This window comes from Theropithecus gelada, chromosome 11, assembly GCF_003255815.1.
Source record: "Theropithecus gelada isolate Dixy chromosome 11, Tgel_1.0, whole genome shotgun sequence".
NCBI classification, from domain to species: Eukaryota; Metazoa; Chordata; class Mammalia; order Primates; family Cercopithecidae; genus Theropithecus; species Theropithecus gelada.
Window position 1 is genome coordinate 18,871,381 of NC_037679.1, and position 14,348 is coordinate 18,885,728.

General features: G+C 33.9%; 1 protein-coding gene across 3 annotated transcripts in view; it reads left to right on the forward strand.

Annotated features, from left to right (window-relative positions):
* Positions 1-12,861, forward strand: part of SLC16A7 (solute carrier family 16 member 7) — a 168,286-nt gene extending 155,425 nt beyond the window's left edge. For 2 of the 3 annotated variants that reach the window (XM_025402357.1, XM_025402356.1), the window contains 3 exons: positions 4,128-4,271; positions 7,598-8,416; positions 12,031-12,797. In XM_025402357.1, coding sequence (XP_025258142.1) covers positions 4,128-4,271; positions 7,598-8,416; positions 12,031-12,287 — 1,220 coding nt within the window. In that variant the 3' untranslated portion in view covers positions 12,288-12,797. Of the gene's footprint in view, positions 1-4,127; positions 4,272-7,597; positions 8,417-12,030 lie in introns of all 3 variants that reach the window. The other variant, XM_025402355.1, reaches the window with a different exon arrangement.
* The last annotated feature ends 1,487 nt before the right edge of the window (positions 12,862-14,348 follow it).

Genomic DNA, 14,348 nt, shown 5'->3' on the forward strand with positions numbered 1-14,348 from the left:
TTCTGCTATCTCTCCCCCTCTTCTAGGGCCTCTCTATTGTCTGAGATATAACAGTATTGAAATTAGGCCACTTAATAAACCTACAGTGGCCTCTAAGTGTTCAAGTGAAAGGAATAGTTGCAAGTCTCTCATTTTAAATCAAAAGCTAGAAATGATTCACCTTTATGAGAAAGGTGCTGAAAGCACAGGCTGAAAGCTAGGTCTTTAGCACTAAAGTTAGCCAAGTTGTGAATGCAAAGGAAAAGTGAAGAAAGTTTTAGAAGTTTGGATACAAGATCAAACCACCCACAACATTCCCTAAGCCAGAGCCTAACCCAGAGCAGGGCCCTAACTGTCTTCAATTCTATTGAAGGTAAGGAACCTGCAGAAGAATAGTTTGAAGCTAGTAAATGTTGATTCATGAGGTTTAAGGAAAGAAGCCATCTTGCTAACATAAAAGTGAAAGGTGATGCAACAAATGCTGATTAGAAACTGCAGCATTATCCTGAAGATCTAGCTAACATCATTGATGAAGGTAACTACACTGAACAACAGATTGTCAGTGTTGATGAAATAGCCTTCTATTGGGAGGAGATGCTATCTAGGACTTTTATAGGTAGAGAGCAGAAGTCAATGCTTGTCTTCAAAGCTTCAAAGGACAAGCTGACTCTCTTGTTAGGGACCAATGAAACTGGCAACTTTAAGTTGAAGCAAAGCTCATTTACTATTCTGAAAATTCGGGGGCCCTTAATAATTATGCCAAATCTGTTCTGCCTGTGTTTTATAAATGGAATAGCAAAGTCTGTATAATAGCACATTTGTTTACAGCATAGTTTGCTAAATATTTTAAGCCCACTGTTGAGACCTGCTGCTAAGAAGAAAAGTTCCTTTCAAAATATTACTGCTTACTGACAATGTACCTGGGCCACCCAAGAGTTCTGATAGAGATGTACAAGGAGGTTAATATTGTTTTCATGCCTGATAATACAACATTCATTCTGTAGCTCATGGATAAAGGAGTCATTTCAACTTTCAATTCTTAAAATTTAGATACATTTTGTAAGCTACCAGCTGCCATACTTATGATTCCTCTGATGGATCTGGGAAAAGGAGATGGAAAACTTTCTGGAAAGGATTTGCTGTTCTAGATAACATTACAATCATTCATTATTTATGGGAGGTCAAAATACCAACACTAACAGGAGTTTGGAAGAAGTTGATTTCAATCCTCATGGGTGACTTTAAGAGGTTCAGGACTTCAGTGAAGTAAGTAACTGCAGATGTTGTAGAAATGGCAAGAGAACTAGAATTAGAAGTGGAGCCTGAAGATATGACTAGATTGCTGCAGTCTTATAAAATTTGAATCAAGGAAGAGTTGTTTCTTATGGATGAGCCAAGAAAGTGGTTTCTTGAAATATAATTTACTCCTGAAGGAAATGCTGTAAATATTGTTGATATAACTGGAAAAGATTTGGAATATTACATAAACTTAGTTGATAAAGCAGTGGCAAGGTTTGAGAGAATTGACTCACATTTTGAAAGTTCTGCTGTGGGTAAAATGCTGTCAAATGACATCACATGCTACAAAGAAATCTTGCATGAAAGGAAGAGTCAACTGATGCAGCAAATCTGTTCGTCTTATTTTAAGCAATTGCCAGCGAGGTACAATGGCTCACACCTATAATCCCAGCATTTAGGGAGGCTGAGGTGGTAGTATCACTTGAGCCCAGGAATTCAAGACCAACCTGGGCAACATAGCAAGGCCCCATCTCTACGAAAAAAAAAAGAATAGCCAGGCGTGGTGGCACACACCTGTGGTCCCAGGTACTAGGGAGACTTAGTTGGGAGGGTCTCAAGTCTCGGGGGTCAAGGCCTCACTGAGCTATGATCAATCCACTGCACTCCAGCCTGGGTGACAGAGCAAGACCCTGTCTCAACAACAACAACAACAAGATTGCCACAGCTACCCCAGCCTTTAGCAACTGCCACCCCGATCAGTCAGCAGCCATCAACATCAAGACAGGACCCTCCACTAGAAAAAGACTGAAAATCACTGAAGGCTCAGATTATCATTAAATGTTTTAGCAATAAAATATTTTTAATTAAGTTATGTGCACTTTTTGGATATAATTCTTTGCACACTTAATATAGTGTGTGAAGTGTAAACATAACTTTTATATGCACTGAGAAACCAAAAAATTTGTGACTCACTTTATTGCAATATTTGCCTTATCAAGGTTCTCTGGAACCTCACCTGCAATGTCTCTGGGGTATATCTTATATAAAATGTGTTATATATATTCTCTACATGTATAATTATTAATTTCCTTCAGCTCTTCAGGTGAGCTTTACCATGTTAGGGACATAATTATATTCTTTTTATACAACTGGTATAATTTACATTGATTTCTTCCCTCCAAACCCTGTTGTTTTTATAGAGCTTTCATGTGGCCTTTTTAGAGTTTTATGTTGATTGCTATTATAAATGCAAACTTTTGTATTCTGTGTTTGTTATCTCTTTCTGAAATTGTGTGTTATTACCAATATTCTTTCAAAAGATATTGTGGAGTAATAAATAATATTAGGCATTGAAGTTTAATTTTACATTTTTTTTGCAGAATAAAAATCATAGTTATATTTGTATAAAAGGATATGGGTGCATTGATAAATGAATCTCAATGTGTTTTATATATGATCCATGTAAAAATTCTCAAATACAATACACTTGGAAATTCTTAACACCATAGTGTTAGCTAAAAAATTTTTAGGCCAAATATTTGATTGAAAATTCTGACCTAACATAGTATTTATTTCCTCCAAATAGTGACCCTAGTTTCAGATGAAATACAATTTTAAGAATGAAATGTCAAAGCAAGCCATTTATACATTGACAAGTCCCATAAAATACTATGGAATTTCATTGAGTCTAAGATAGTCTCAATTGTTAAGTTGCACTGTTATTTTATAGTATACCAAGAAAGAAAATAATGCTGTCACTGAAATAAAACAGTTTCTCAACATTTAGAATTTTTATAACTACCAAAAGAACTTTTTTAGACTTAAATGCAGATTATTTTAATAATTTTAATGACTTGTGAATATTTTATGTATATGCACACACAGACATACAATGGAAAATATACATTAAAAAATTGGTAAGACATTCCTAAACCTTCTTCCCTTTCACTATCTGACTCTTCTAAATTACTTTGGAGTCTGAGTTTTCAACATTCACATCTCACACCTAAGCTTATTCTCTTTGTCAGTGTGCAATATATTTTAACAGCGAGATCCACCATTTTTTTCTAGTAATTTCATCCAAAGAGCTGCACCCAATCTTTAGGTTTTGATGTTGCTATTTATTCTACCTTACTAGAATGTGTCAACAGAAGATCTTTCAGGCAAAAATCAGGATTCATGTTTATATTTGTTTTTCAAATGCTCCTTAAAAGGTTCTATTGAAATGTGATTAAGCATTGTCCAATCGAGCCACAGGAAATAATAAGAAAATTCACACATGCATCGTCCATGATAACAACATTACTACCATGACTGCCTCTTGATGAACCTAGATTGGAAGAAGTCATTAGGTGTAAGACATCCTTATTGCTAATATGATAGGATATGAAAACAATAGGTGTCCTAGAATCAACAAATTATGGTATTAAAGAAAAATCATTGTTGAAGATAATTTTAAAAAACAATTTCAGCTCTAATTAATGGCATATGTATGTGTATACACATATTATTCTCAAAAATAAAATTTTAACAGACAAGTCATTTATGTAATTCCTCGATTTTTTATTACATAAATTTACCTGTATCTGTTAAGATATTTTGGATATTTTAGCTATGTTCTATTGAAAAACTTTTCCATCAAGATTTGAATGATTATGGTTATGACAAAATATATGTTCAACACTTCTAATTTATTATTTCATGTGCTTTTATACATAAGACTGAAAATAACCTCTCAAACTGATCATTTGTGAAGTATTGGAAAGTTCTCATTATATTTTATGTGAACTAATATTTCTCCTCTGACCATTAAAATGTGCTTTCTTGCCTTTCCAAATGATTGGATGTTAAAGATAAACAAATAAATGACAATAGCAACTGAGTATTTCTTTATCTCCTCTCTGCTCTAGGTCCTATAAGTAGTGTTTTGGTGAATAAATACGGCAGCCGGCCAGTGGTGATAGCAGGAGGCTTATTATGCTGTCTTGGAATGGTGTTGGCCTCCTTCAGTAGCAGCGTGATCGAGCTGTACCTCACTGTGGGATTCATTACAGGTAAGTTGTTTAGTCTTCAGTTTATTCTTAACTCTTCTGTTGTTTTCAAAACTCTATGAGAAGAATGAACAATAGAAAATTCTTATTTTCTTTGAATTTACTTTTTTTAAACAATGCAGTTTTAAAGTATTTCCATCTAGTACATTGAAATTCAAGCTATATAATGGCCAAACATTTCGTTTTTTAAAAAATAAAAAAAAGTTATCAGACAAGTTACATATTATCACATAAATTTAAAATAAAACAGCTGTAGTTTTTTTTTTTTTTCTTTTTTGCTTTTTACTTTTCAGCCAATGGAGATGGTGTTGTTGGACATAGACTTTCTGATGTAAATAAATACCTTAATTATTATAAAACTTATTTTCATGAGTTATTTCCATTTGCAGTATCTATCCGACTTTCCACTCGTAATATGTTAAAATGATGCCAGAGAGATATTTTCTGGATGCACTGATTTAGCTTCAACAATAAAATTATTGTTGCTTGTTCCGATTAGTGGTAGAGCTCATTGACTCTGTTCCTTCTTTTTCTTACTGAAATGATCCTGTTTAAAAGCTTGGTGAGCCACATTTTCTTCTAACACAAATATTAAAAATGACCTACTGTCACTTGATTATAGTTGTTTCTCATGCACATATCTGTTGACTCAAACTGACAACAATATGTACACTTCAAAAATCACTATTTTTTATTAGTCTAAATAAAAAATTGCATTACAAATTTATATTCAACATATTAGGAAAAATTGGACTTCAATATATAAAGAGACGGAATCTTTCCTTTCTGCCCAGAGATAAAAAGGCAAACATATTTACACTTGTGTAATCTTACACTCATGTATCATTTGATGAAAAAAATGCATTGAGGCTTACAGTAATAGTGATGTTAAAATCTTTCTCTTTACAATCTATCCACATCTCTCTCTTTTTTTTGGTATAACAAAATGCATTTAATATTATAAATGAAAATCATCTTATATCTAAGCATTGTCATAGCGAAGAGAGTGCCTTTTCTTTTGTGTAGAGAAATTGACCACTGCATTTGACTGTAGAAGTCGGGATGGGCCTACAAGTAGGGAAAAGATGATTTTGTTATTTCCTGCACTGCAGATATAAATGGCATTATTGGTGTTCCAACTTACAATTGTATTCTTTGCATCTCAAATACTTTGATGCCCCCAAAGTTAATTATTAAGTCCATCTATGAGGGATTTACTTTAAATCATTATCAGCAAATACTTTGACTTCAGTTTCCAAAAGTAGACAGATCTAGCATTTAAACTTGACTTGACACATATTATCTGTGTGATCATGGGTACGTTAACCCCCTTATACCTAAGTTTCTTTATCTATAAAATTAGATAAATAATAGGTCTTTTTAAAGGAGTTATTAGAATGATTAATGTAAGAAATGAATACATAGTACTTTACAGCGTACCCAGAATTTTGCTGTTCATAAATAAATGTTTGCAAATAATCACAATGCCATTTATTTAACATCTTACAGTTCTAGAACTTACTTTATTTTGGCAAAATCTTTTTGTGTTGTTAGGTGAAGTCGAGGTCAGGAAGTCTAAGTGTTTTGCCCAGTAATGTAAAATAGGTACTTTTTTGGAGCAGATCAGTTCTACTTATTTCAGGTCTATGTTTGTTTTACCATGCCAGAATGAGAAAGAGATGGCAACTATTTCCAAATGAAAATATGGATTAACATTTGAAGGCAAAAGTTCCAGGCGACAGAATGGGGAAAATGATATAAGATAAAAAAAACTTAAGCTCTGAACCATAATACCTGGATTTTAGTTTGGGTTCTTCCACTTACAAGCTACTTGACCACAGGCTGGTCAGTTTTGTTATTTATAAATCGGATTTAATTACACTCATTCTGCATTTCTCACAGGTATGGCTGAGGTATAGTGTTAGAGAACATGCTATTCTGTTACTCGCCAAAGCATGTTCTTGTTCCTTCTTGTCAGCTTTTAGGGGTCCTCTTACTTATAGAAAATGTCTGTATTAAAGGGTTGGAGTATTGTACACAGACCTGTGTATTTCACAACTGGAATAGTTAACCACTTTACAGAACTGTTTCAATTTAGGTAAATTGTAAATATAGAAGAACTCTTACCTCTCTAGCCCCCAAAATAAATATAGAGTAATGCCTAGTTTAAGGAAAAACAACAGATAGTTATATAAGTCAATTTTATGTAAATCAATATACTTTTTTTTTTTTCTTTTGAGACAGTCTTGCTCTATTGCCAGACTGAAGTACAGTGGTGTGTACTTCACTCGGCTCACTGCAATCTCTGCCTCCTCAGTTCAAGCAATTCTCTTGCCTCAGCCTCCTGAGTAGCTGGGATTACAGGCACCTGCCACCACGTCTGGCTAATTTTTGTATTTTTAGCAGAGACGAGGTTTCACCATGTTGGCCAGGATGGTCTCAATCTCCTGACATCGTGATCCATCTGCCCCAGCCTCCCAAAGTGCTGGGATTACAGGTGTGAGCCACCGCGCCCGGCCTCAATCAATGTACCTTTTAAAGGACCTTATTTATTACAATCGCTCAGTAGTACTTTAGTGAGCTACAAGAGGTAATTAATTTTCCAAAGGTGACACTCAACACTGCCAAGGAGCTCCCTAGACAGTGGGGACTTTGGCTCATATAAACAATCAGCATTAATCCCTGAATTTAAAACTATGTTTCAAGCAGAAAATTCCTTTTTACTTAGCACACATGTGCATCTATATACATTAAATGTGGAATGTGAGGGATGTAGAGCATGAAATTAATGGCATACATTCATTACTTTTTTTGTTATTTGCATGGTGTTGAAACAAATGTTTGTGGGGAGACATAAGATTGTTACAAATTATGACCTTTTTAGTTTGTTTATAATTCTTCAATGCCAAAAGGAAAGAAAGTATTCACACCTTTATATTGCCCTCTTGCTCACAAGGAAGAAATCTATTCCATATATGTGTATATATGTCAAGAGGAAAGGATCTGTATAATTAAATGATTTTAATTGAGAACTAATAATTTTGTCCTAGTTTCAACCTATTGTATGACTGTTGATACATCAGTAGAAATTCTTAGTTTTATTTTTGTGCTTTAAAATTAAAGGAATATGAAACTGTCATTTCAAGTGTTCGGTTATGAAAACCTTTTTATTTTTGTGCAATTACATTTATAATAATCAAAATGTACTATCTCATATTGCATTTTTAATTCTGCCTTTCCCACTTGAATGTAAATTTTGAGGAGTAATTTCTTTTGTGAGTGCCATAATGTGTTTGTGTTTTCCCCCACTTTTGTTTTGTTCTTTTTAGGTTTAGGTTTAGCCTTCAACCTGCAACCCGCCTTAACAATAATTGGCAAATACTTCTATAGGAAGCGACCCATGGCAAATGGATTGGCCATGGCAGGAAGTCCTGTTTTCTTAAGTTCATTGGCTCCTTTCAATCAGTACCTTTTTAATACTTTTGGCTGGAAAGGAAGTTTCCTGATTTTGGGAAGTCTACTTTTGAATGCCTGTGTGGCTGGGTCCCTCATGAGACCCCTTGGACCCAGTCAAACCACTTCTAAGTCTAAAAATAAGACTGTCACAACAGAAGACGATTCAGGCCAGAAGAAAATCAAACCGAAGAAATCAACTTGGGGAAAAGTTAATAAGTATTTAGATTTCTCCCTTTTTAAGCATAGAGGATTTCTGATATATCTGTCTGGAAATGTCATTATGTTCCTAGGTTTTTTTGCCCCCATTATATTCTTGGCTCCATATGCTAAAGACCAGGGAATTGATGAGTACTCGGCAGCTTTTCTGCTATCTATTATGGCTTTCGTTGATATGTTTGCTAGGCCTTCTGTAGGATTAATTGCAAACTCCAAACATATTCGACCTCGAATTCAGTATTTCTTCAGTTTTGCAATCATGTTCAATGGAGTGTGTCATCTCTTGTGCCCGCTGGCACAGGACTACACAAGCCTGGTATTATATGCTATATTTTTTGGCCTTGGATTTGGGAGTGTTAGCAGTGTTCTCTTTGAAACTCTTATGGACCTCGTGGGTGCACCAAGATTTTCCAGTGCCGTCGGACTTGTCACAGTTGTGGAGTGTGGCCCAGTTCTTCTTGGCCCTCCTCTTGCTGGTAAGAACATTTTTCATCAAGAAAAATATAAAGCATAAAATTAATAACCATTAACTGAGACTTTATATACAGACTTTTTTTTTTTTTTCTCGAGACGGAGTCTCGCTCTGTTGCCCGGGCTGGAGTGCAGTGGCGCGATCTGGGCTCACTACAAGCTCCGCCTTCCAGGTTCCCGCCATTCTCCTGCCTCACCCTTCCAAGTAGCTGAGACTACAGGCGCCCGCCACCACGCCCAGTTAATTTTTTTTTTTTTTTTTTTTTTTTTGTATTTTTAGTAGAGAGGGGGTTTCACCGTGTTAGCCAGGATGGTCTCGATTTCCTGACCTTGTGATCTGCCCACCTCGGCCTCCCAAAGTGCTGGGATTACAGGCTTGAGCCACCGGGCCTGGCTATATACAGATTTTTAAATGTGTTTTATAATACTAATGGCCTGAAGGAATATAGGCAGGTTAATTTTAGGTTTTACTATAAACTTAAAAATTTCATAATTAGTTAATTTTAGACCTAAATTTGTTTCAGAACCTGGACCTATGAACTTAAGAACTTATGTTAGACTGATAATTAGTATCATAATCTTCAGGATTTTTATCTACTTCAGTTGTTTTGGTCTCTTAAAAATATATCAGAAAAAAATGCTATTTTATCTTTATCATTGGTGAACAGATTTCTCAACTGTTTATATTGAAATGAGCCAAAAATGTAAAATATTCTCTCTAAAGGTCAGAATCTATTTTTTAATAGAGTACATTAGATATATTAATTTGAAATTTGTTACATGCTGAGAAAATACATTTATAATATCACTGATAGGAATATATTCATGTATATATTACATATAGAGAAAGACAGGGATGACTGAAAATTTATTCAGAGGTTTTTTGGGTGCCACTTATGTTCCATGTTTATAAATTGGAAAGATTACCTTCAGATTTTAAAATCTGAAATATTTTCAAAATGCCAATAAAAGTGTCTATGCTAAATTATTCAGTAAAAAGATGCAGTACATGTTTAGGGCATGACCAAAGAGTACCCTCACAAATTGAGAAGCTGGTCTGATATTTAAGAGAGAGAGAGAGAGAAATAGATAAAATAGTCATCACAGAAGCATTAGAGTTGTGTTAGAATTGCTTGTGGTTATTTTATAGTTTCCTTCTGAATTACAGTGGTGAATGCTTTAAGGAGTAAATTATGCCCTCTGAACTTCTGGTTTAAAGACATGTATAAGAGCATTTTGAAGTTAAAACTTCGTTCCGTCTTAGACTTTAAATGTTATAAATATTACGTTCTGTTTGTTCACCAGCCTTTGCCAGCAACCACTGTATATTGTTTTGGTTAATACTTGACTTAGACTCTTGGCCTGCTCTCTCATGGTCAGAGTCACTGCCAGGCTAAATGTAAATTTTTCCATTATTTAGTCAGTTTTTAAACTGTTTTCTACATGACATCAAGGAACCATTCTGAAAGTGTAAAAATTCATGTTTAATTTGTTAATTTTAATGACATCATTGACTTTTTGATGGTAGTTGGTATATCTCTCAATATAAATGTACCATGACATCAAAACAATTGTCAATAAAGAGTGAAAGCCAGTAGGTCTTCTTATTTATCAGGCAGTTCATTTTGTTACATAAGATAAGCATGACTGGTCCTTCTTTTCATACAGTATTAGTTTGATCAAATGAGTTTTAGAGCCTATTCATTATCCACACAATTCTTAGTGTTAACAGAGAAGTCACCATGCATGAGGGGATGAAAAAAGAATCAAGTCCAAATACATTGTGGGGATAGACTCTAAGAATTAAAGTAAAGGAATCTTATGTGGCCACTCCCACCTGAGCAGATAATGTGCATTAATATTTTGAAAAAACAGTTTCAATATTTTTGAATGCTTATTGCATTAACATTGCCAAACCATGTGCCACTGGTAGCAAATGGCAGTAATTGATTTTAGACCTATTGTTGAAATTCTCAGACTGTAGCCATTGTATATCCATTTTTTCATTCCATATCTGCCATCTGCTACCCTTAATATTTCTTGACTTTTAGATTGACTTCCCCTCTATAGTATTTGATTATTGCTAGAACTGCCTGGCCCATAGTAGGCACTGAGTTAATATTTTTGAATGATTGAATATTATTGCTGTTATTTCTGACATAGTTGCAGCATAGCAATGAAAAGTAGGGAGTGTGTGGTTTCTATTTCGTATTTGTTTTTTTTCAGACTGTACTTTCACTGCTCCTCTCAGAAAGAATTGAAGCTTTAGTTCTGGAAAGCATATCTGGTTTCTTGATGATGCTAAAAAATTCTTAAAACATTTAGAAAGTATGCTGATGTGGCAGCCCAAAGTGGTATTCACTCTGATGGGCCATGGATCTAATGCTTTTATATTTAGAAGTATAACAATCATTGTAGAAATAGAAATATTTGACTCAAGTTAGGAAGGAAAATTAAAATTATGCAATTTTTGTTATGTTTATGAATAGATCATGCTTACTTAAAGCCATTCTACCATCTACCTGATTAAAACAGAAAATTTTGTTCAAATAGGTACTATATTGCAAGTAGCCAAATTTAATGTTGAGCCACTGACTAGATTCTAGGGAGAATGTTATGGATTCTGACTAAACAGACTGGTTTGAAAGTTGTATATCAGAGTCACTTGGAATGCATATGCTAATTTATATAGATTTGTATACACTAAATTTTGCTGTTAATAATTACTAAGAATTAGATGCCTGCATAAGCAAGAGACAAAACTAAATATAAGCTGACAAAATTTTAAAAGTCAGTAAACGTCTAGATTAAATGGCACCAGATTAGATTTTAAATGGTCTCAATAATCAAATGGAACAAGTAGTTTTTTACTGATTAGTTTGCCCTTAATAATTTAGACTCAGATAAAGTAAGAAACTGGGATTAGCTCAAATAGTGTTACACTTAACCAATAGGTTAGGTGAAGCCATTCTGCAGAGTAGTTAAGAATGTCCAGACAGACTTCAATTAAGAATCTAGATTCTACCACTAACGAGCTACGTAACCATGCCCAGATTACTTCACAGTACTCCTTGTAAGGATCAAGTGAGATATTACAGATAAAATTCTTAGGCTAGTATGGGGCATAGAGAAAGCACTTAGTAAATATTAGACACTGTTAGGAACCATGTAAAAGTCTTTAGGTTTCTCCTAAAGAAAGTAATTTTTCTCTATTGAAGAGAAAAGGAAGCATGGAAAAGGTGAAGTAATCCTAACATGTGTACTGTAAATAGAGATATCTGTATTTACATGTATAGATATAAAAATATACCTCACTCTTGTATGTATTAATATATACCTAACAAAAAATATATACCTAACTTGTCTTGTTTGTATATCTTAGTGGGAGAAATCATGTTTAGTAAATTTAATGTACTGGTAATATAATACTGTGAGTGTCTCTGCATACCTTTACTAAGCATATATAGAAGTCATAATCTAGATTTTTTTATTTTTACAGTCTTATTCGATATTAATTTAAATAAGAGGAATATACTTTGAAGAATAATTTATTTGAAATTTTTATCATTATATGACTGTTTTATGATGTCAAATTAAAAAGATGCTCTTTGTCTTCTAGGTAAATTGGTGGATATAACTGGAGATTATAAATACATGTACATGGCCTGTGGGGCTATTGTGGTAGCAGCAAGCGTGTGGCTGCTCATTGGCAATGCTATCAACTATAGATTGCTTGCAAAGGAAAGGAAGGAGCAAAGTGCAAGAAAGACGACCAGAGAATCGGAACGCTTGAGCAAATCTAAACATTCGGAAGATGTTAATGTCAAAGTTTCAAATCCACCGAGTGTAACCTCAGAAAGAGAAACTAATATTTAACAAGAATCACATCTCTGATTTCAGTGTTTATTGCTTTCCCTAGCAGTTTGTTTTTCATTTTGTTTTCTTAAAGTATTGGAAAAGTTTTTAGCTGAAATGAGGAGTCACAATTAAGGATGGAGATGATATTTTCCTCAATGGCAAATTTTAAATTAGTTTTAAAACTTATTTGGGTAAATTTTGAGATTATGCATAGAAAGAATCCATGCTACAGGTTTATTTCCATACCTGACTCTGGATGTGGTGGTGAAAATACTAATTTTAAAGTCTCCCAGTGACTTTCGGTCTTGGTTATGTGGAAAGTTCTGAATTTCAAACCCCTGGTTTAAGTAGTTAGAATGAGGATGCCTAATCCTACAAAGTGATCCTTAATACATTTCATTTTTTTGCTTGATATTAATGTATGAGATAGAGATGAGAGACAATTAATTATCTCCTCTTACACAAAACACATACTCCCACATGCTTACCCACATGTACACAGAGTGTCTGGAGAATAAAAAACAAATTAAAAAGAAGTGATGATTTATTTTTAAGGCAAAAAAAAAATCCATGAAGACAAAAGAAACATATGTCTGTGTGCTACTTTACAATGTTAGTTTTAAAGATAAGCACATGGGTAAAAATGAGGGTGATCCTTATTCAAAAATATATCTGACTGCTATAAAAATATTTGCATATGTAAATTTGACAAAAGAAAATCAATGTTAAACCATTAAATCTGAGCACTGTTAGACTTGATTAATCCATAAGCATGATTTTTTTTTTTGAGTAGGGGGCATTTGTACCTGGTGCTAGACAATAAAACCCTCAAATAATTTTTAGAATTCTTACCTAACATGTAAAAGTCTGCACGACTCTTAACAATGAGCCACATCCATTGATTTTACAAGGATTTTAGTTCGTAATCCAGCAGGTAATAATCAGGGATTTTATTTTAAACAGGCCTCAATCCAGATTCGCTGTTATACTGAAATATCAAAGTAAAATCCTAGTTGCAGGATTGTGAGTAGACCGAATTCTAATTTTTCCCAACACATAGTAGTAATTGGAGGTTAGTGTTATGAATACTTCATCTGACTACAACTAAGAGTGAGAGGTGGTTTTAATGAACTCTATAAGCTGTCTCGGCTCCCTCCCTTCCACAAAATGGAAGAGTAAAAGCAAACCACAAACAGTGCTCAACCACTGGAAATGTCTCCTAGGATAAGAATGGCAGTACTTCCTGCTGCCTTTGGACATAACTAAGCCAGGAAACGTAAAAAGCCTTCTAGAAAGAGAGGCACTGTATGACTTGCAATTGTATGTATAGTTTATAACCTGATAGCAAAAGCTTGAAATATTGCAGCCCAGGTTAATTCAGCACTTTCCCATTTTCATAACTATGTGAAAACATCTGGGAACCTGAATCACTCCTGAATACAGAGGCATATTCTTTTTAAACTATAAATACCATTTTGAGTGAGAAAGTACTTTTAAACAAGAAAGAAATTGTACAGTAGGACTAAAGCTATAAATATATTTGCATCTATAAACCTGAAGTTTAACATTATGATTAATTTAAAAAGTATTTAGTGCTTGACTATTAAAGCAGTGTCATGTCACTCCTAAGATGTCAAAGCAAATTAGGCATTCATTTTTTTTATTGTAATAAAGGCAGGTGCTATTTTTTTTCTGGTAAGATTGCACCTGGATACCAGGCTTTTGTAATAGTTAACATTAAACATTTGATTCATAAAGTTAATTCACTGCTTAAGCATGTGGCTCATATTTAGGAAGCTATATACAATTCAGTTTTTCATTTAACATTTGCTCTTTTGCATATGAAGAGATACTTGTATTTTTCAAATGTTAAGTAAAACAAGATGTGCCAATATCATAGGTAAATAAATTAGGACAAAATGTGGGACTTTACGGCTGTTTTTAATTTAGTTTCACCCAATCTTGATTCTTGAATTAGCTATGTTTATATTTTTAGTTCTTTTTTATTCAACTCGGATTTGTCAAGAAGTGTAACCCCTAAATTGTGTAGTACCTCTCCAATCATAAATTTCCAAAAAA